Below are 23,583 nucleotides of genomic sequence, written 5' to 3'. Positions count from 1 at the left end.
CTACCCCCTCCTTCAAGGCCAGAGACACTACCCCTTCCCTTAAAAAGGCTGATACCACATCATGGACCCAATCACAGGTCACTTTCCTGGCCACTTTCATGACTCAGGAGGGGTTTGGGTTTAATAAACTGACAGCACAGAAAACCCTCTTCACTTCCCTAGAATCCAATTACAACCAAAAGGTCTCACATCTGCTTACCTGTGGAGTAGAGCCTCCAAAAGCCATTAATTTCAGGAATAACTGCCGCCCTAATTCCACGACCCCCTCCAGACCCACCCAGGTCTTGATTACACCCCAGGTTATCTCCCTGAACTATGATCAGAACATGGACAAGGACAGTCTTATTACATATGGACCTGGCAATAAGAGCAGCTAGAGTCCAGGGCCACCAAGGATTCAATAACCTGGTCTCTGTGGGACTCAGGGCCGGACAGGTCTCAACCACTAGCCTTACCATCCTGTAAGCAGCCCACCCTCAGCTTCCCCCCATAATATGAACCCATTATCATAATCTTTACACATTCAAATGAAACAGCAGCTCAGGAAATCAGTTTTTATTTATTTATTAAAAACATATGAGTTGAGAGATATATCATAGGAAAAAATTATTTCAAATATACAGATACTATTATCCAATTAGCCATTAAAGGAGAAAGAGAAATTAAAATTCATTGGACAAATTTCAACTCCCACCCCACCAAGTTTAAATAAACCTGAACTATGGTGGACATCCTTCTTCAAAAAAACAAAAAGAAGAAAAAGAAAAAGAAAAAAAGGCCAAATGCATCTAGGGGCTATTCACTTAGAAGGAAGATTTATTTATTTGCTAATCCCTGCTGATTTTTATTAACAAAAGCAAAAAGTAACAATCATAAGCTATGTGTTTGGCCTCTCTTTTCTCAATTAGGGCTGGAATTGAAGATATCTCTGTTTTGTAACAATTCCAAGGACTTTTGACCCAGGTAGACAGGAAGGCAGTAAGAGGGGACGGAATAGGTTAGGATAGGACAGATAGAAGGTACCTCTCTTATACAATTATATTACACAGGCCAGGGCCATCCCAGCAAACTCTTCATAAGCCTTGATGCTTTTGCTTTTGATTGGAGATTGAGGAGAAAAAAACAACATGGCAGAGATTAAAGTTAAATAAACTACTAGAAGCCCTATGAAAATAATGGCTATTTTTTGCATACTGTACATATTTCACTCAGTTTAACATGGTTCTTGTTAAGCATCTCAAGCCCTCCAGATATGGACTCCAACACCCATCAGCCCCAGCCAGCAAAGCCAATGGGCACTCGAGAGGATGTCATCCAAAACATATGAAGGGCATTAGGGTGGGGAAGATTGCTCTAAAGATTCAGGAGGACTAGAGTTCAAAGCAAGTGGCCCAAGGACAAAAGGAGCACAACTTAAAGACTGTAAGAGGGATTCCGCCAAGTTAAGTGATCTACATAGTTACAGGACCAATATAAATGGAAGTCAGATCATAGATTCTGCATTCACCGCAAGAGTCAGGGTCCATTTCCTACCTAGAAAAGTATCTGAAAACCACCCACTGCTCTGCTTCCTTTATGACTGTCCTTTACCCTAATGCAAGCGAGCTCTACCACGTTGGATCTGGCTCTTGTTTTATTTGAGTGTTTTCTTCAGTCTCTGCTGAATCTGTGGAGACAAAGAATATTTGGCTGCTTTTCAGCAATTCTAAGATAACTGAAGAACAAGAGACATGGAGATCTAACACTCTATTTGTCCAAAGATTAACAAATTGGAAGGGCTGCTAAGCTTCCCTGAGGTTAGTACTGTTATCTTGATAAAAAAAAAGAAAAGCAGCAAATGGGATATGATTCACAAAACACACTGAACCTATGGCATATTGCAATTCAAGAATGAGATACCAAAATATTCTATCACTGGAGCCATGTATTAATACAGTATTTGGTCACTGATTCACAATGAGAAAAGCTAGCAAGATTCTTTACAAAGGTTATACAACTGATTTAACTTTACTTTGGACATGGACATGACATACTTATCCAAATAGCAAGTGCCTTCCTCTCATTAGATCACAGACCCTTACCTTCCTCCACAGATACTTGCACTATTTGGTCTGCTTCAACTGGCTCTAGAAGAAAATACATACAAATATTTGTATTAATTCTATATTGGTAGTTAACTTTATCAACATGCCTTGACAATGATTGTAGCCTTTGAATGATTATTTCTACTCTACACGGAAGTCTCTAAATTCTCTACTATAAAAGAAGAGCATCTAAAATCGATCATTCTATTTCTACCACAATACTGCAATGGAGGATTTTGCTAATAACCATCTCCTCTCAAAATAAGTAAAAATTAAAATGTATCATATAAACATAACACAGTGATCATGAGCACATGAAACTTGAAACATAATGAGCACTAGCTTCCTTAGAAATCATGTTGGTAATTACTAAGCACACATGAATACAAATGTAACATTTACCTTGTACCACTGGCTCAGGAGCTGGCACAGTGGCTGCTGGGGCTTCTGCTTCAGCTTTATCAGCGATTTCTAGAACAAACAGGATCAGCATAATGCTTTTACCAAGCAATGCCCCTCAGAAGTACCTGAGGGTTATACTTAGAGACATAATGTTATTCTGTTTCAGTGTGCAAGCTGTTAACATGTTTTGGCAGTTCAGATAGGCAACACCAGAACACGTGTTGCTGTCTGTTTAAAATCTGAGCTTATTAAAATCGCATTCCCTTTCTGCAATAACATTTTCAGATACATTTGAACCACCTAGAATCTAGAAGCCAGTTTGCAGAAGATTAAAGATTTCACTAAAACAAAAGAATATGTAGTGCTGAACTACAGATGCTGATGCAGCCAAACTAAAATGAAAAGCAGGTACAGACAGGTAATGAAATGTTGAGAAAATTATCCTTCAACATATTGCTGAATTGCTATGTGGCATGCCAGATTGTATCCTAGGCAATGATGGATTATTTAGATACTGGGGAAAACAGCAGAAAAAAACTCTAAACTGACCACAGAAATGACAGCAATGCATAGTTACAAAGATTCCATATATTCTATCAATGAAATACTTACGGTTGTTCATTACAAGTCCAGGGAATGGTCTGTAGGAAAACAATGTAACATTTCAATACTCAGAGATCATTTATGTAACCCAAACTTCCACTGATTTCTCGCAGGAAAGATTTTAAGTGTCAGATTTTAGAACCAACAGGAGCCCTCTCCAAAACCTATTTCACTTTCTTCTATGTTACTTTAATGCAGGCTTTCTCAACCTGATACCCTCCAAGTATATCTGACTGCAACTTCTTTCATCCCCAGCCACCAGTCACAGTGTAGAATAGTAGTGGTTAGTGTGTTGGACTAGGAATGTGGAGACCCAGGTTCAAATCTCTGCTCCAACATAGAATACCCTGGGTGACTTGAGGCCAGTCTTTCAGCCTAACATACCTTACAGGGTTGTTGCAAGTATAAAATTGAAGGGGGATAATGTAGACGGCCTTGAGCTCCTGGAGGAAAGGCGGGATATAAATGCAACAAATAGTTCAATTAATGGAGTCTAGAAAGTTCAACTGTGCTCTACCAATACTATAATTCCTAAACCATCCAACAAGTTCAGTAAGAAATATTCAACATTAAAAATACATGACCCTAGTTTTGCATCTTCATACCCAGTTCAAACTATTAATCATCATCTTATTTCCTGTTTTATTGAATTCTGTTTAATTCTTTCACTTTTGGCATATTCATTCCAATACCTAATACTGTATCTATTTTTTATTTTTTTTTTGGTTATACCCTGAACTCCCGAACGTGGCTAGTTCCATGCTAGATCAGAAGCATTATTGTCTTTTTCTAAAATTCTGTTTCTGTCTCTACCACAGGATAAATCTCAAGTAACGAAATACCTAACCCTGCTACTGAATAACATCTCTTCAAATAAATTCTTCTCTGTCTTAAACGGGGATGAGAGAAGAAACTGTCAGCCAACATTCTGACTATATTAGTTCCGAGGTGGGCTACACAAATCCTTATAGCTATAAAGCATTCTAGGCATTATACCAAAGAAGAGTTGATTTTCCAACTCTGCACTATTTAAAATGGCTCAGAATGTGAACTTCCAGGGAAAAGAATTCTACAAGGGTGAGGCAGAAACAAAATTCATTTTAGAGAGCATTCCCTCCTGATCTTTCAACACTGCCATGGGGAGCAGTAAAGAAAGCAACCTCTTAGATGTGTTTGACTTTAGTCCATTCCACAGGCCAATTGCCTATGTAGTCACCAAATCTTCTTTTAAGATGTTTGTAGAAGGCTGGGGTACTGAGGTCAGTAGAGGCTAGAACAGTGATGGCGAACCTACGACACGCGTGTCAAAGGTGACATGCCATGATGTTCTGGGTGACATGCCAGTGTTCACCAACACATGACAACTATTCTCCCTGTTTGAGTTACCAAGAAACTGAGTTTGTTTTACTTGTATTTCATTTTTGTAATTATTTGATGTTTCTTTATATAATACATAGTACCACACGACTGGATTTTATTTTTTTTTAAATAAATGAATATGTAAAGAATTTTTTCTCTTTTGTTTGCGGGGTGGGGTGTGTAACACGCCAGCAGAGTCAAATTAGGCATTTTCCAAATTTTTGGCAGGCCGAGCCCAAAAGGTTCGTCATCACTGGGCTAGAAGATAAGATGTGCTCTCTTAGCACCCTGACTGCAACTGAAAAGAGTGCTGGCTTTTCCCAGCTCTGAGGTGCTGTGGGCCCAATCCAACACCCAGATCTGCAACAGTTTCTTCCAACACACAGCTGGATTATGTAGGTTACACTAAATACTGTTGAAAACCACATACCTAATGACAGTAAATTTAATAAACTCTGCAGAATCCAGAATCTTCCTCATGGAACTGATCTCAAGATAGCTGGGAGCTTTAAAAGAGACACCAGGGGGCATTCCATCCACCACCACACAGCCAGGGTTGACAGTGATTTTTCGGTATGGGACTTTCACAGGGTATCCCATACCTATGGCTTCCCCTAACAGAAGAGAAATGGGAGCTTAACAAAGACTGCAAGTAAACGGTTCTGGGTTCAGACGTACTTCTTGAAATGCATACACATATCTTGGGTACTGTTTTATAAATGCATGAAGAATAAACAACATACTTTGAGTACAACACAGTGTCAAGAATACTATCATGAGAAAGACTTCAAATGTGACATTTTTTAAAAATAACAAGGAACCGAATATTGATTTAATTACAATGCTGATTTGTTCATTTAAGGTGGTAGTAGTGGGGTTTTTAAAAGCTCACATGACCTATTAATTTTTTTTAAAAAGAGATACATAACACAACCCAGCTGACCAGACTAAAAATCCATCATGCCCACATCCTTCTTAACATAGTAGCCACACAGATATTTTGAAGAAATCCATGATCAGGAAATGAAAGCAACAACTTCTGCCCATTATTTGCTTCTCAACAATTATTATTTTTATTCAGAGGAACAGTTGCTTTTAAACATTTAATTATCACAGCTAATATTAAAAGATATCAAAATCTCTTTCTAAAATTACATACACTTTGTGGGTCAAACAACACTGTATCTTAATTATACACTGTACACAGAAGGGTTTTCTTCTGCTCTGCTGAATGTGACTGTCAAACAGATGGAGGTCCTGCTCTGTTTGGTACGGCCAGTGGCTGCTAGGAAGGGGCCCTCCAGCTTTGGCACATTCTCCCCGGAGAGCTTTGCCTGGTGCCTCTTTCTTGACTCCAGGCCAAGTCCTTTTTATTCCCTAAAGCCTTTAATCCTCATTTCCTATTTGTACTGCAACAGTATTTCTGCTGGAGATTTTGTAGCTGTTTTATTTGACTGCTGTCCTGTATACGCTGGATTAGGATTTATGTTGTATCTTTAGTTACAGTTTTAAAATTATTTAGATACTAGCTCTTCAGCTTTTTTACTTCTGTTTTTCAAACTGTTAAATAACCAAGTAAATAATAAAACAAGTCAGGGTGGGGAAATTATTGCAAAAGAAAGCAAGAACCCTGAGCAGCAGCGGCAACAGCTTCCTGCTGGCTGGCTCTGGCCCTGGAGGCGGGATTCGCTGTAGGAGGGAGGCATCAGCAATGCAGTTTAATTGTGTGGGCAGTGAACTAGGAGGCAGCTGGCTGTGAGCACCTGTTTTGTGAAGGAGGGGGAGGAGAGTTTTACCCTAAATTCTCTTTCTAAACAATGGGGGGAGGGGGGTGTTACTGTTACCTGTATACACTTCCCTTTGAAATTTGACAAGGGGAGGAGAAGGGAGTTCATCCTTTTGCATGTTACACCCCTTTCTCAGAGGTAGGGTTTCTTTAGCTTACTGTTTCTCATATGTAGCAGGCTAGAAGAAAATCATGTTACCACTACAGGCAGATCACAGCATACAATTCTTCACAGATGCAGCAGGCAACCCTGAACGCCTCTCTCCTTAGTCAACGTTTCATCTGTGGTTTCACTGCCACCCTCCATTTTATCAGTAGTTTCAGGCACAGACCATCTGCCATTTTGTGTAGTGGTTCTGATAAGAAATACACCTGATCCCACATAAATCCACCTAACCCTCTCTAAAGCTTATTGCCTTTATAATTGGGAGAGGCTTGTTAAAGGAAACTATTCTTTACCGTAGAACATATGCTTTTCAATTCATATGGACATGGATCCACAGCTGCTTAAAACAAAACACAATAATTAAGTGCTTGCTTGGTGTGCATCTCCCCCTTGTTCCAACTTCAAAAATGATCAAGATGGTTTGCTGTTTCAGTTGCCCTGTGTAGCACAACTCTGTGTAGTACACAAACCTGTGTGAATTCAAGCAGAGAAGGCTAGAAGGCAATTAATTGACTTTCTGTAGAGGAAACGCACAAATTACCAAATTTCCGACTGAACAGATCATTCACTTGCTCTCTCAGTTGTCGGGCCTTCTCTACTTTGGAGGTTCTCTCATCATCATCTGCAAAACGTAAAGAGGCAAGTCCTGTATTTGGATTGTTTTTATCATGACTTAAAGACTTAAGATAATCTAATGATCAATCCAGGGGGAACTCATTGGGATTGCTCCATCTCCTTGTAGTGGACGGTGCTTTCATTCCTGCTGTAATCCTGGCCCAGCTGGTTTGCTCTTTGGGGCTTGAAGAAATGGAGAGAAGGGAGACTAGAAGCAGTCTCATAAATAAAATAGTGGTTTGGGGTGTGGTGGAAAATGTTCTGGGAAATGAACACACTCCAGGCGTGGTAGCTCTAGACCAAAAGCTGTTTGGGGGGGAGGGGAATAGGAGGGGATACATATATTCTAAAGAAAGAGGAAGTATCAATTAATAAAATGGATGGGGTACTTGCTGACGGGAGGAGGGGCAGGTAAATTGTTGCTAGCAGCTGATTATCTGCTGAGTGCCCACTGGGTATAACCCTTATTCATGGTTAGCTTAAAACATGTATAAGCCTGTTTTATGTTCAAAGGAAAATAATGTTCTAACTACTACTAATTGCCCTTACCCCTTTTTAAAAGGCAATTGTGTTTCTGAGTTAGAGCAAAAATGTAAACAGAATTTAAAAAGTTTTACTCAACAGCTTTTAAAACTATTGAATTGTAGAAAGTGGGCAGGGTACCTGGTATTGTCACCTGAATGATGTTAAGGTCTTCTACTCCAGCAGCTGTGTTCACCACTGGGTCAGGCACACTTACAGCATTTATCACAGTGTTACACAAACTGGTTCTTCCTTATAAAAGATGTAAAAGCAAAGCATTAGCTCCAAACCTCTCAAATAAACCCCATTCTCATTTTTAATAATGCAACTGCACAGCGAAAATGTTATAAAAGATAAACCAGAGATGCAAATGTAAGAATTAGCTGAAGGATGACAGCTGTAACTAGAGACAGATCAAAACCTGTTTCCTACTACAGAAGGGTGAAGGTGCCGCAGAGATCTGCAGCTTTTGAATTTTGAGCACTGAGAAGGAAATACAGACCAGCACGGAGAGTGGCAGCTAGAGATCTGGATAAATAATTAATGAAGAAAGCAGAATATCAGTAGGCCACAGCTGATGTTGCAGCTACTTCCTTGTAGCTGCAAATTCAATTGGAATCAAGAATCTGATTTAAAAGCCATTGGTCAGTTGAGATGTGCAGTGCCCACTTGTGCTTGTCTACTGAAGTCTGGTTTTGTACAGACAGAACAGCAGGATACATAGGAAATGGAGATATTTCTTAATGAATGTACCCTTTTCCTCTGGGAGCTTAGTATCAAATATGGGGCCTCTCACATGATATACAGGTAGTCCTCGCTTAATGACCATTCATTCAGCGACCATTCGAACGGCACTATAGCAGCACTGAACAAATGGTAGCTATGCCCAGTCCCTGAAGTTACGGCTGCTGCAGAGCCCCATGGTCAAGTCATCAAAATTTGGATGCTTGGCAGCCCGCCCACACTTACGAATGCAGAGGTGCTTCAATTCCGCCCACCTACCTATCTCCCCAGCACATCTCTGCCCTTTTGGCCTCCGTGCACTCCAATGCCTCTGCTGGCCCTGCCACCCTGGACTCTGCTGGCCCTGCTGCCCCCAGCTGATCCATCTTCTTCCTCCTGCTGCTGATGAGGTGCATCTGGTCTGGCCCTTCGAGAGGCAGCTGTTGGCTGCACCAGGCCTTCTTCCCAAGAAAGAAGACCACACACAGCCAGCAGCTGCCTCGGGAAGGGCCAAGCTGGGCATGCCTCATCAGCAGTGGGAGGAAGAAGACAGCAAAGGTCAGCTGGGAGTGGCAGGGCCAGCGGAGTCCAGGGCAGCAGGACCAGCGGAGTGCAGTGTTGGCAGAGGCAGTGGAGTACAGGATGACCAAAAGGGCAGAGATGGGGGGAGAGAGGTGGGTGGGGGGAGCTGAAGAAGAGGCAGTCCCTTACTTTACCGAGGCTCGTGGCTGGGAGGGACCAAGCCCGAATGGCTTGGATTGGGGTGGGTCCTTGCCTAATGACTGGTGGGATTTGTTTAATGATGGCAACAGGGACTGCTGGGATTGCTAACTGCTAAGTGATGTGGGCACATGACATCACACTTTATGACCACATCGTTTAGCAATGGAAATTCCAGTCTCAATTACTGTCGTAATTCAAGGACTACCTGTATGTTGGACTGAAAACAGACTGGCCCAAAGTCATCTAGCAAATTCTGTGGTCACGTGGAGACTCTTCCAAAAAACGTAGATTTATTTGTATCACTCTTTAAGAACATCCACATTCCTGATTCGAAACCACATAATTATGAATTTATGAAGAAAGAGAATTACTGCCTTCTGAAGCAGAAGAGGTGAAACTCACTTTGAGGACTTGGAATAGCAGTAGCATTTTCTTTAATTGCTGCCTCAAACATTTCAGGCCTGCAGAGAAACACAGTTAAGATTTGGCATAAGAAAATAAAGAAGCAAAATCAACAAGCAGTTTTATTTCTCTCCGAGGGCAAAGAAATTACAAGCAGCTCAATATAAGAAGCACAAGGGCAGAATATTAAATGTGGTCAAAGGGTAGGAAGGATAATCTCAACACGTTCACTCCCGTTTACTCGAAGTCATGCTTTCCAAACCCTGTCCCATTCACAGAGGTTCAGAAATGCCATGTCGTCCTTGAGCCAAAGGTTAAAGCAAAACTCAGGGCAACGCTTTAGCTGGTCTATGTGCATCCTAAACGGAGAATTTCCTTATAACTTCACCCAGATGCTACGCATGGAGGCACTCTTTGTGGCCCTTCGAAAACAGAAACCGAACTCCTAATGATAACAAGAAGTAACCAGAAAGGGACTCCAGAAAAATGGGGGGGGGGGGGGGACCTTAAAATGGCATGCTGAAAAAATGAAGATGAATCAGACAAAAATTTCCACGTCATCTAGTTTTCCCCAACTTGAAGCCCTTCACCAATGTTGGAACTCCCCAAACTGGTGCCCTACAGACAATTGTATTATGGACTGAAATCCAACACATTTGGAAGGCATCAGGTTGTGGAAGAATGCTCAAAGACAAAATTTTATTTAATTCTGAATGAAACTAACAGCTTTTCCTGGAGCCACACCATCTCCAAATTCAGGAACAATTGAAAATTGCCTCCTCTTTCATCAAAGGCATGACTCCATAAGAAAGGATGGGGGGTTGCCTACTTCCCTCTGCATTAAAGAAGCACAAACTCCTTTTGCTTTTTGAATGGATTTAAGAGCTTCCATTAGAATACTATGTGGACACCATGTTGAATTCATTTCTCCAATTCAATAGTCTTTGAGGATCTCTCAGCTCATATAGCTCCAAACCCTCCCATTTAAATGCTGTTTTCCTGCTGTTCATTTAATGCTATCACCCCAGAATGAAAGTGTGGATTACCCGTTCAATGCCTGGTTTTGTTTCATCCTCATTCTTCTGGGCAACTACAGAAGTGCTGGATAAATGTTACATGGAAAAACAGTGAGCAGGTGTTCAGTCTAACTGAGTTCAGAAATGCGATGTGGTTTTGCTAAATATGGCCTGAATTCTAGTGAACTAAACGCTATTTTGTTAAGACTTGGTCAAGACAATCAAGGAGAGAGATGAGATTAGAGTAAGGGTGGTTGCCCCATGACCCCAAGGTAGCTCGTGGCCTAATCTTTAAAATCCCTCTGTAAATTCATTCAGATTTCTGTCAAGAGAATTTTGTACCTCCCCAAAAATCCCAGTGGGTGAAGAGGAAGAGGAGGAGGAGGAAGAAGGGAGATTTTATTATTTATTGGATTTTGAGGCCACCCAACCCCAAAGAGACTCTGGGTGGCTTACATGGTTTGAAAGTATACATAATTTAAAAGGACCATGACTGCCTGGACAAAACCGCCTAACATCCAGAAAAACAGTTGGCAGGGGCTCTTCAAACACCCTAACCCAGTGTTTCTCAACCTCAGTAACTTTAAGATATGTGGACTTCAGCTTTGCTGGCTGGGGAAATTTGGGAGTTGAAGTCCACAAATCTTAAAGTTGCTGAGGCTGAGAAACACTGTCCTACCCAAGGCCTGGGAAACGGAGCCAGGTCTTAGGACAGCTCTAGAAAATTTGAATGGTTGCAAGAATGGCCAAAGAGGGTGGCCCTATCCACCATCAGCACCCAACAGATTATAACATAAGTAATGTGACTTTCAATTTGCACCCTTCAGTCAATTTACTGTATTGCTAGTTACACACAGCATATAATAACTGGAGAAAAATCATTACTGGTATTCTATTTGACTTCTTACATATAATTAATCTGAATAATTCTGCTTTTTTTATAGAGAAATCAAAACAATTGAAGTCTCTTGTTTCACTATTTTACCCAGGAAGTTTATATAAAAGTACTTGTGGCTTATTTGAGAAGTTATAAATGAAAACAGAATTCATTCAAAGCTAACATATCTTCAGCTGATCAAATGGCACAAATAGATAGCCACACATTAAGAGGATTTTTGGCATATTCTGTAATTCAGTTCCCTCACACTTGTGTAGTCTGGAAGATGATAAACATCTTTTACAGTGTTTAGAAAGGTAAGTCTGCCAAGTATGTCTAACAAAAAAATAAGGAGACTTATGGTAAATTTTCATATACTTGTAAAACGGAATTCTTTCTTCTTGTAGAGGAGCTATGGCTGTGTAAATTCAATGTTATTTGAGTATTTGGACAGTTCTGCTCTCTTAGGAAGGCTTAAGGTTCAACTCTTCCTATATTAAAACACAACTGTTTGAAGAATCCAGTATCTGACTAATCTGAATTCCATCTTAATTTAAGCTGTGTAGAAAGGACACCCGTGTGGTATGCATTACATCTGGCTTACTTTTTAATGATAAATTTTATCTTAGCTTTGTTTCGGAGGATCTTTTCCAATCTTGGAATGCCAAAAGTGGATGGGCGACGGAATGGCACTCCCTCAGGAAGGCCTTCAACATAAAAATCTTCAGGATAAGATTCAAAGAGCGCAAAAGGAACTTTCACAGGTTCTGTCAGTCCAAGAGCTTCCCCTAGAATAAGATAACATGTCTATATGATTTGTTTTTCATTTAATAGGTTTTTCTTACCTGTTTGGTAGGTTTGAGCCAAAATGAGTAAACAAGACACATTTCATGAAGCAATTTCAGAATTGTTTCAGCTAAGAGCAGGATAATACAGGTAGTACTCAACTTATGACCATTCATTCAGCCACTGTTTGAAGTTAGGATGGTGCTGAAAGAGGAGATATACGACCAGATCTCGAAGTTGCAGCCGTCCCAGCACCCCCACGGTCATATGATCGCAATCTGGGTGCTTGGCAACCTGTTCGCACTTATGACTAGTTGCCAAGCGCCCCACAATCACATGATTGCTATTTGCACCCTTCCATGACAGCTTCCCCAGAAAGTCAAAAGGGAAGCCAGCAGGGAAGATTGCAAATCGCTGGGGTAAGTCTCCCCCACCCGTGCACCCTCCTTCAGCCTCTCTGCGCTCATGTCAGCCACTTGTGCACCCTCCCTGACCCGTGCAGTGCCTCTCACACACCCTCCCTGACCCACGCAGCACCTCTTGTGCACTCTCCCCAGCCTGCATAGTGCTTCTCATGCACCCTTCCTGACCCCCACATCCCCTCGCTCCCTTCCCCACCGGAGCAGCCATTTACCTACCTGCAGGCCTGGGACTTGCAACTTCCTGCCAGCTTCCACGCTGAGTTTGGTTGTTGGAAGTCGGCAGGAATTTTCCTTACCTAAGAACCATGGGATTCAGCTAACAACAGCAATGGGGACTGCAGGGATTGCTGTCGCTAAGCGATGTGGTCGTGCTTTATGACTGAATCGCTTAGCAATGGAAATTCTGGTCCCAGTTGCTATTGTAAATCGAGGCCTACCTGTAACGCTTTATATGGTTCATCCACCACTAAGTATCTCTATTCCAACATTAAGGTAGGTGGATTGCACAGAACATAGGCAAAATATGTTGTTCTTTAAACTGGAACAATCATTTTGAAAGGAGTCAATTTGTAGCAATAGGCAATGGAATGTTTCTTGGAATCAAAACGTGTTTTTTTTTTAATTTCAGAAAATTAGCTGTGTTAGCCTGTTATGTATGGATTGTAGACCATGGAACTTTATATCACACTAAACTTATGAAGTTTTAAGGTGCTGTAATGCAATCTGTTGTATGTTTCCACATTCATGCAGTTATTCAAATTTTATCCCACTTTTTATTGAATAAAATACTGAGGAAGCTAACAATATCTAAAATACAGAATTTCTTTTTAGAAATTATGGCAGCACTACACCTTTGAAAAAACTGTCCTCTTCAAAATGTCACTTTTTGCCAAGAAAAAGACTCAAAATACCTACAATATGTATTTATAGATTTTCAAGTTAGTCTTAAAAATTGGAAGGCAACAGTACAAATATTATAAATAATTATAATCTGAACATGTTAGTTATTAATTCAAATTTCAGTCCAGCTCTTTGCAGTTGTCTGACGGAAGACAAACAGGTAGTCTTGGATCATGACCATTCATTCAGCAACCATTTGAAGTTATGACGGTGCTGAATGAATGGTAGTTATGACCAGTCCTCAAAGTTCCAGCTATTACAGTGCCTCTGTGGTCACATGATCAAAATTTGGGTGCTTGGCAACCAGCCCATATTTACGATTGGTCACAGCATCTCGCAGTCATGTTCTCCTGCCCTGTGCAAACTGTCTCTGCTTCAATTCCCCCCACCTGCCTATCTCCCCCCCATCTCTGCCTTTCATCGTCTTCTTCCTCCCATTACTGGCCTGCCCAGGGATCCAGGTGCTGGGTGAGGATGAAGCTCCGGGATGCACACAGTGAGCGCAGCAAGGTGGTGGTGCGTTTGCTGAAGGGAGCTTGCTGGGCCCGGCTAGGGAGGAGGCAGTGGGATGGAGCTAGCGGAGGAGACAAAGTGGTGGTGTGGGTAGAGGAGCCCATCTTCCACTGTCAGCGCAAGGAGCAATAGCTCACAGACCATGGAGAGTACAGTGGGACAGGTTGGAGAGGTGGTAGCAGTGGTTCTCCAGGCAAAGGTGGTGGCTGTGCGGGAGGTGCTGTTCATGGTGGAGGTGGAATAGGTGGGTGGGGGGAATTGAAGCAGAGGCAGTTCATGCAGGGCAGGAGAAGCGCCAAGTCCTGGCCTAATGGCCGCAACCGGAACTACCATAGCCAAGTGGTGTGGTCATATGATATTTTACTTAATGACCGCATTGCTTACCAATGGAAATTCTGGTCCCAATTAGGGTTGTAACCTGAGGACTACCTGTATTCTCTTCTCAAAGAATGTGGAGCCAAAACTGAAGTTGAGTACAGTAGTCCTTGCTTAACAATAGTAATTGGGACCAGAATTTCCATCACTAAGCAATGCAGTCATAAAGCATGAAGTCACATGACTGCACTGCTTAGTGACGTCAATCCCAGCAGTCTCTGTTGCCGTTGTTTAGTGAGAATCAAGGGTCATTAAGCAAGGACCTTAGGTGACCCAGGCTTGCAATTTCCTGCCGGCTTCCAATAAGCTAAGTAAATGGAGAAGCCAGCAGGAAGTTGCAAGTCCCAGTCGCGACAAGCCTTTCCTTAGGCAGCTCGCAAGCAGGCCAGCTAGCAGGTAAGCGCTGCGGAGTGTGCGCAAGAGGATGTTGTGGCCCGGCATGAGCATGGCCATGGATTACTGCAGAGGGTGGGTAGGTGCTACACAGTATGAGATCCCCGGGCTACATTTCAAGACTGAACTATTTTCTATATGTATAATGTTTTGGTCTTTTGCCCTTCTTTTTTTCTGTTCATTTTTGTTTTTTCCTTCTGTTTATTTAAGCAAATAAAATATATTTAAAAAGGAATGTTTTCATGATTAGCAGAGTATTATCTCATGATAGTTCTTATCTACAATGCGAAGTGACACAGCCAAATACAGATTTATTTGATTCTGTGAGAATCAAGCCGCAGAGATATGAGTATGTTAACCACTATGCAGTTAGGCTGGGTGGAATAAGAGACAGGGCATTTTTGATAACAGTAAACTCCCTCCACAGAGAACTTTTAGGAGCTTGCTCAACTTTATTTTCTACATCGTTAAATCCATTTTATTCAGGCAAACATTTGAGAAAATGGGAATTCAATTACATACATAGTTGATGCTTTACTGAAATCAGTTGTTATTTTGCTAACAAAGTTCTCCTCTAAAATGCTAAGCATACATATTTAACAAGATAACAACACTTACCACATTTTTCATTAAAAAGATTTTCAACTTTCTGTTTCAGATCAGTAATCTTGGCATTCCAGGCCTCTGTCAAAATATAATAGAAATTAGTTATTTATATTCAATTGCACTATTCTTTTGTTTCACTGATTACACAATTGGATTTCTTCAGAACCTGTTTACGATGGATTCCAGAACACATAATATGCAATAAAATCACACTGTTTATTAGAATTGTTCCCTTGCTGGTTTAAAACTGTGGCTATAGACCCTGAATGGTCAAACGTTTTTTACTACCAAGAAGCAACCAACATCTATCAACTAAGTTACTGAGTGGCAAAGCAGAATTGACAACTTAACTGAAGATATGTGGAATGTAATTAATGTACAACCTAGTAGATATGTAAATATTCCATCTTCTAATTAACAATTCTAATGAATTCAAGAAGCTTAATGTAACATAAAAGGAAATATCCTCATGAACTTACCAAAAGAAAACTCTCTTCCTCTTGGCTTAAAGCCAGTATTGGATCCATTGGTTTGAGGATTAGTTCTAACATCTGAAGTTGATACCCTATTAGCAGGACCTATATTGAAACATACCAAATACATTCCATTTAATCAGTAACAGAAATAGCTATTAAGTTTCAATTTCATAGTGCATATCCTGAATATACAGGATCAAAAATTTGTTTTTTTCTAAAAATTTAGTCCTGCACAGCACACCTGTCATCTGAGGAGAATGTAAAGGACATATCACAAAAGGCAGTCTACCCTAAACTATTCTCACAGTAGATGCAACTGAAGAATAAGCCATGTATTTAAAAAGGAAAAAAAGCTAGCTGCCTAAATAGTTGCTTTTAAGTCTTCAATGCCTTGATTTATTCATGCAAGCTGGCTGATTACACGATGGGAAAAGATCTGCCCTATTTCTTGCATCTATACCTGCTTTGATTCCTTAACCTCTCAAGGCTTTCTCCAAATATCCAATTCCCCATTTAAAAGTTATTTCATTAATCCATTATCTCAATATACATGGGGGAAATAAAGAGTTATATAGAAAACTCTCTTGATAGGGTAAGATTCAACAAGATTTGGAAACTCCTCTCCAAGAGTGTGTAAAACGTGTCAATCTTCTAGCAGGTTTAGCACATGTATTCTATGAGTTTTGATTCCAGGTTGGAACAAAATCATTTGTTTCAAGCAGTGATATTCAGGGTGTTTGATCGTTGAAATGGGAAGTTTCAAAGTTGAAATGGGTCGTTTCATGTTCTCTGAGGTCATCGCAGAACATCTGTTCCAAGAACTATTTTTTTCAAGGTTTCAACAAAATACTCTAGCCATTTTGAGTTGTGCTCTCAAAGTTCCAAGTGGAAACATTTCCTATATAATCCCAAGGAGGGATATTTGGGGAATATAGGAAAGGAATAAAGGAATAAAATAAAGGAAAATATTTGGGGAATTCCATACCTTCATCTACGGTAACTTCAATCTCTGGAACCTTAGAGTTGCTTACAGGACTTCGTGCAGAGTTTGAGCTGTTGGGACTCTGAGATCCTACAGAGAAGTTAAAGTGTTTATTGTTTTTCTAAATTAAAAGTAATTAGTTTTTGCATGATTTAGGCTACCATATATGAAAATCGTTTAATATCATCAATAAAATCAATGGTACATTTCTGCCAGCATATTTAATAGAGTAGCATGTAGGTGGAGAAACATTCCTCTTCTGGCAGAGCATAAAAGTAAATGGCTTTTTGTCCTTTCTAACAATGAGTTTACCATTAAGAAAAATTGCATTTTATGATGATCTAGACAAGGGGCACACAGGGGGATATAGCAGTGATGTGAATGGAAGCAGAGCATTATTCAGGGGCCTTAAATAAAATAAAATTCATTAAGTCTACTGGAAGAATAAAGAACTAACTTGGTTTTTATTTCTATAATAAAATCCCAGAAATAACATAACACCAAACAGTGGCATTTTGCCACCAAATGTTGATGAAGCAAAACGTTCTTTCCTAAACTAAGCTAAAATTCCCATCTGTTATAGCTATCTAAAAACTGATAAGCTTTTGTATCCATGTTGTTCTTTTCTTGATCACTAAAAAAATATGCTTATTCCAATAGATCTTTCTATTAGAACAAGAGAAAGGGGAACACACTTTGGAATACATTTCTTCCACTCCTTCTATAAGTTACAGGGAGTAGTCCTCATCTAATTAACCAGTATCCCAAATCCACAGAAAGAAGTAATGCTAATCCAAAACCTTAAGTTAAGTAGCCAACTATGTAGGAAAGAGAATACATATGATTCAACAGCCCACAACAGATTTCAGCAGTACTGGTTTCAAAACTAGAAGAATTGTGCAATATATTAAGACAATGAAAGCCTCTTTTCTTTGCGTTTATTTTTAAAATGTGTATATCATCTTTCAACACCAGATTCCCCCATTTTGTAGGTATTATAGCTTCTCAGTCACTTACCTGAAGTATTCACTTTACTAGCCAATTCTGGAGGCAAATATGAGGTAACAAGCTCTGGCCTACAAATTAGACAATTTATTTTTAATAGAGCATTATCACAATCACACAAGTTACGTACGCTGCCTGTCTATGGGGTTACCACAGGGTTTTACGTTATGCCTGGGGAGATTTTGCAATGAAAATGGACTCTACGTGGAAGTGATCTCTTTTGTTAGGATTAAGAAGATAAGCAATTTGTTTGGTCTAGTGGTTAAAGCACCAGGGTAGAAAACAGGAGACTGTGAGTTCTTGTCCTGCCTTAGGCATGAAAGCCGGCTGGGTGACTTTGAGCCAGTCGCTCTTTCTCAGTCCAGCTCACCTCACAGGGTTGTTGTTGTGGGGAAAGGAGGAGGAGGAAGGAGTATTAGGTATGTTCACCGCCTTGAGTAATTTATATTAAAAAAATAATAATAAAAGTGGGATAAAAAATCTAAAAAAAAAGGAACTGTTACAGAAATCACTTTGTAAACACCACCTGCCCATTTCTTAATAGCAGAAATGTAGACAATGCCACACCAAACCACATTTTTATATCATTCTGACCCCAGAGCACAAAAGGGAAGCTGGATTATTGAGAATTCTCCTAATTCTAATTGGTGAAAATAGAATCTAGCCATTGATCACCTTGACCCCACTATGACTGCATTATGTCCTGCAATCCTATTCACACATTTGAAATGAAAAACTGGTAATAATCGAAAGGGCTTTTGGCATCTGTTGTGCTGCTGGTAAAGCTTTCTGAAAAACTATTTGCACCTCATTCAACATGCAAGTTTCAATTTCCCAAAATGTCTTAGCCTCAAAGATTCAGCAAACCATTTAAAAATCATATCAATTACTTCTATGGATATGTGTGCTAAAATCACAATGAACTGGACGTCTTATTGCGTTACATAACCTACCAGAGACAGCACAATAAAAATGAAATCCAAAAAATGCTACCAAATGAAAACGCATTAAGCAGTAACTATCCACTTACTTCTTCACAATGAATTTAATTTTTCCACTCCCCCGCACAATTCTTTCCAGGCGTGGGATTCCAAACCACGTTGGGCTTCGAAAGGGGATCCCTTCAGGCAAACCTTCTACATATAGATGCTCAGGATTTGACTCAAAGACAGGATAAGGAACTTTCACTGCTTCACTAAGACCCAGAGCTTGTCCTGTAAACAAGGAGACAAGAACTTAATTTGGATCAAACTCCTGTCATAGAGACGGCATTCAAAAATAACACCCACCCATCCAAGGCATAGATAGTTACTCCATTTTTCTAAGGCTACTTAATAATAAAGTTCTGATTTTGTTTATTATTTTATTGGGCATACTATTCCAAGTTTATAAAATCTTGAAAAATACTACACTTTTTTAGTCAAACGAAAGGGCTTTTAAAAAACTTCGTTGAACCTCTCAGTAAAAAATATTTTGCAGCCACCTCTTAAAGCAGGCATGAGAATTCCAACCTCAAGAGTATCTTTCCAGAGTGTCTTACACAGACATTAATCCAATGTAAGTTTCATATTACCATGGCAAGACAACTCAATCCTGAATGTCCTCCTCTGTTGCCATGACTAATTTCTTTTTCCTTGCCACTGCCTCAGAGATAATAGGGAATCTTATGAAAACATAGTTCTCCAAGTGGATTTCAGCACTTGTAACATCCTGTTTGTGTCTTCCTGAGAAAATACAATACTTGCTGCCTTTTCCCACTTTTTTCATGTGGAAATTAGAGCTCATCAAAACCCTACTGGAATTAATGGTGATCAATATCCAAAGAAAGATGAAGGCAAGGCATCACAATTGCTCTAGAGAAAAAGCAATATCCAATATTTTTATTTACTACATCTGAACTTTGCATTATAAAATAATCCATTAACATTCTCTCACAGATGTTCTAGTATCCTTGGCTTGTATAGTTTTACTCACACTCTTCTCAAAAACAAATAAAGCAATTAGAACATAGTAAGTATGAATACAGTTTGTATTTTATTGTGTCTGTTTTCATGAAGCATCAGTACTAACTAGCAAACAAACAATGTTTCACCTACCAAATTTCAGGTTAAATATCTCCTCGACTTGTTTCCTCAATTTTGTGATTCTGACATTCCAATCTTCTTTAACTGGGATTAAAATAAAATGTCAAAAATATAGATTGCACATTTAGTAATAAGATACAATGATATCTAATAGATCTACATTCTATTTCCAAGTAAGTTTAGTTACAAAAAAGTATGTCAAATAATATCATTTACTGATTGTTATTAGATGTTATTGTCTCACATACAGTCGTGTGAAAAAGAAAGTACACCCTCTTTGAGTTCTATGGTTTTTACGTATCAGGACATAATAAAAATTATCTGGTCCTTAGCAGTTCTCAAAAGTAGGTAAGTACAATCTCAGATGAACAACACATGACATATTACACCATGTCATCATTTATTTTACAAAAAGAAAACCAAAATGGGGAGGCCATGTGTGAAAAACTAAGTAAACCTTATGATTCAATAGCTTGTAGAACCACCTTTAGCAGCAATAACTTGAAGTAATCGTTTTCTCTATGACTTTATCAGTCTCTCACATCGTTGTAGAGGAATTTTGGCCCACTCTTCTTTACAACACTGCTTCAGTTCATTGAGGTTTGTGGGCATTTGTTTATGCACAGCTCTCTTGAGGTCCCACCACAGCATTTCAATCAGGTTGAGGTCTGGACTTTGACTGGGACATTGCAACACCTTGATTCTTTTCTTTTTCAGCCATTCTGTTGTAGATTTGCTTGCGTGCTTGGATCATTGTCCTGTTGCATGACCCAGTGTCGGCCAAACTTTAGCTGTTGGACAGATGGCCTCACATTTGACTCTAGAATACTTTGGTATACAGAGGAGTTCATGGTCGACTCAATGACTACAAGGTGCCCAGGTCCTATGGCTGCAAAACAAGCCCAAATCATCACCCCTCACCACCATGCTTGACGATTGGTATGAGATGTTTGTGCTGATATGCTGTGTTTGGTTTTCACCAAACATGGCGCTGTACATGATGGCCAAACATCTCCATTTCGGTCTCGTCTGTCCAAAGGACAATGGGCCAGAAGTCTTATGATTTGTTCAGATGCAACTTTACAAACGTAAGCCATACTGGCATGTTCTTTTAGAGAGAAGAGGCTTTCTCCTGGCAACCCTTCCAAACAAACCATACTTGTTCAGTCTTTTTCTAATTGTACTGTCATGAACTTTAACATTTAACATGCTAACTGAGGCCAGCAGTGTCTGAGGTGTAACTCTTGGATTTTTTCAAATTTCTCTGAGCATTGCACAGTCTGACCTTGGGGTGAATTTGCTGGGACATCCACTCCTGGGAATATTGACAACTGTCTTGAATGTTTAATAATCTTCCTCACTGTAGAATGATGGACTTTAAATTGTTTGGAAATGGCCTTATAACCCTTCCCAGACTGATGGGCAGCAACAATTGCTTCTCTAAGATCATTGCTGACGTCTTGACTCTTTGGCATGGTGTTACACACACCTCAATGCTCAAGACCAGCAAACTCCTAAAACTTCGGCTTTTATAGAGGTAGTCACACTTGCTAATGATCAATTGATCAAGGGCATTTGATTAGCAGCACCTGGCTGCTACTTAGCCTCTTCATATCTATGGAAGCAGTAAGGGTGTACTTAGTTTTTTGCACATGGCTTCTCCATTTTGGCTTTCTTTTTGTAAAATAAATGATGACATGGTGTAATATGTCATGTGTTGTTGTTCATCTGAGCTTGTATTTACCTACTTTTCAGAACTGCTAAGGACCAGATGATTTTTATTATGTCCTGATACATAAAACCATAGAACTCAAAGAGTGTGTACTTTCTTTTTCACACAACTGTATATTCTTTTCCCATCTATAATTATCTTGGGCCAAGCAGCCACTCACATCAGATTTGGAGTACTATGATTTATTGTGAATTTTTAGATGATGGTTTTGTTGCAGAGAAGAAAAATATAAAGCAAATATGTGCATTTGAAAATTCAAGCTAAGGTCTAAAGTTATGATTAGTCCCAATTATTCCTTGGTATGCCATCTGGACTAATCCTATATATGCCGCAACATATCTGGATTGATTTAACTTCATCAGGATGGGTCCAATATTTTCATTTCAACAAAGCTAAAATATTCAGATGCGCTTAGGCCTCATCTTTAGCTGCAACAACAGAGACAATGCAGTTGTACCATTTACTTGCTCAACTTCAAAATACAGATTCTGCACCTTAAACTTGTCAAGAATCTAACTTCGTTTATATGATAAAAGAGTAATAAGGAAAGACCACCTGCAAGTTTAGGACTGCAAGATTTTAAAACTGGATTAAACTTATTTAGGCAAAATATTTTAAAAGTTCCTACTGCTAATTGATTCAATTGTTCCTTTTAAAAATCTAGATAGTAATTACTAAAAATTAAAGCCAGTTCTCAAATTATTCATATTCTATCAAAAATGACGAAGAGCCTGTCTTAGAATCTGCATCAGACCTTGCTTTCTACACATACAAAACTGCAGCTAATTTTAACTTGAAGAATTAAACAAGAGCAACTGTCACTTCAGCTCATAATGAGTTATTAACTGAGTTTATTCCAGGTTTCATTTTTCTTCTCACCATCATAAATGTGCAAGGTAGATTCAGATAGCAGCATTTGTAGCATGTTTCCAATTACAAGAATAATGAGCCAGAGGTCAGCGAAGGTAGAGGAGGGGAACCTATGGCCCTCCAGATGTCACTTTAATTAACTCAAAGAAGCCCCAGCTGGCATGTCCAATGATGAGGGATACTGGGCTATAGTTCAATAACATTTGGAAGGTTACAGATTTCTATATGGTAAGGGTTATAGACCCTTGTCTTTCAAGTCATAATAGGTAAATAAAAAAAAAAAGAGAACATCAAGCTATCTCAGAAAGAAAGAAAAAAACAGAATACTGAGGTTCTATACTCTATCTCTAGATATAAAATAGGAAAAGAAAACAATAAAGGTACCTCTACCTGAAGTGGGAAAAAGTTTTCCTATCATCTTAAGAAACACTCATCTTACCTGGCATGTTTGTTCTTGGTTGAGTAACCTCTGTGGGAGTGATTGTTAGTAGCTCTGGCCTACAATTTAAAAAAACATAGACAATGATTCTGTGGTACTCATCTTACAAATATTTAGTGTCTCTTTTCTGAATTACCTAACATTATGAAAATTATTTTGAAACAACTTCATTAGGTTGTAGCAGCTCAACTCAAAATGCAAAATAGAACAGGTTGTACTCATTAATTTTAAACGCATTTAAAACGTATAAACCCTACTTATTTTATTTATCATTAAAACTACCCAAACAAATATACTATAATCTCACAACGTTGCAATCCATAGGCAGGATTTCAGGTGAGGTCCCCAACTTTCACACTCACAAAAGGGATGCAATGCATTCACCAGTAGGCCAAGATAGGGTGTTCCCTTCTAGCTCTGAAAGATGCTATCATATTTGTTAGGCTAAACCTACATACAATTTTATTTTCTAAAACACTTCTGGGATATATACAAGGCGTATAAGCTTGGTTAGAAATAAAGATAAGGTCTGAGACTGATGCTTTGCAGTATGGTGGCTTGTTTTTTTTAAATTAAAAGAATCTGAAGAAATAAAATCAGGTACGGCATGAAATGTGGAACAAATCACGAAGTGCTCAACTTGTATAAGTTACACTAAAGAAGAAGAAAGCCAACCAGTTTCCACAATATGATCTTATATAATAATAATAATATATCCAGCA

The 23,583-nt window shown here is 39.4% G+C and overlaps 1 protein-coding gene across 4 annotated transcripts in view; it reads right to left on the bottom strand.

Annotated features, from left to right (window-relative positions):
- Positions 1 to 548: 548 nt before the first annotated feature.
- GTF2I (general transcription factor IIi) overlaps positions 549 to 23,583 on the bottom strand; it is a 78,313-nt gene continuing 55,278 nt past the window's right edge. For all 4 annotated transcript variants that reach the window (XM_088152469.1, XM_088152465.1, XM_088152467.1 and 1 more), the window contains 16 exons: positions 22,862 to 22,920; positions 19,833 to 19,904; positions 18,767 to 18,950; positions 17,749 to 17,807; positions 16,735 to 16,821; positions 15,753 to 15,851; positions 15,286 to 15,351; positions 11,883 to 12,066; positions 9,386 to 9,444; positions 7,679 to 7,789; positions 6,942 to 7,022; positions 4,879 to 5,062; positions 3,099 to 3,127; positions 2,487 to 2,555; positions 2,082 to 2,126; positions 549 to 1,666 (listed from right to left, as the gene is read on the bottom strand). In XM_088152469.1, the coding sequence (XP_088008595.1) occupies positions 1,608 to 1,666; positions 2,082 to 2,126; positions 2,487 to 2,555; positions 3,099 to 3,127; positions 4,879 to 5,062; positions 6,942 to 7,022; positions 7,679 to 7,789; positions 9,386 to 9,444; positions 11,883 to 12,066; positions 15,286 to 15,351; positions 15,753 to 15,851; positions 16,735 to 16,821; positions 17,749 to 17,807; positions 18,767 to 18,950; positions 19,833 to 19,904; positions 22,862 to 22,920 (1,447 nt within the window). In that variant the 3' untranslated portion in view covers positions 549 to 1,607. The remainder of the gene's footprint in view (positions 1,667 to 2,081; positions 2,127 to 2,486; positions 2,556 to 3,098; positions 3,128 to 4,878; positions 5,063 to 6,941; positions 7,023 to 7,678; positions 7,790 to 9,385; positions 9,445 to 11,882; positions 12,067 to 15,285; positions 15,352 to 15,752; positions 15,852 to 16,734; positions 16,822 to 17,748; positions 17,808 to 18,766; positions 18,951 to 19,832; positions 19,905 to 22,861; positions 22,921 to 23,583) is intronic.

Source organism: Python bivittatus, unplaced genomic scaffold (genome assembly GCF_059951505.1).
Source record: "Python bivittatus isolate LINGU-HERP-01145 unplaced genomic scaffold, Pbiv_v1 ctg000690_np1212, whole genome shotgun sequence".
Lineage (NCBI taxonomy): Eukaryota > Metazoa > Chordata > Lepidosauria > Squamata > Pythonidae > Python > Python bivittatus.
The sequence above is the reverse complement of the archived record's forward strand: the minus strand, read 5'-3'. Positions and strand labels throughout refer to the sequence as shown.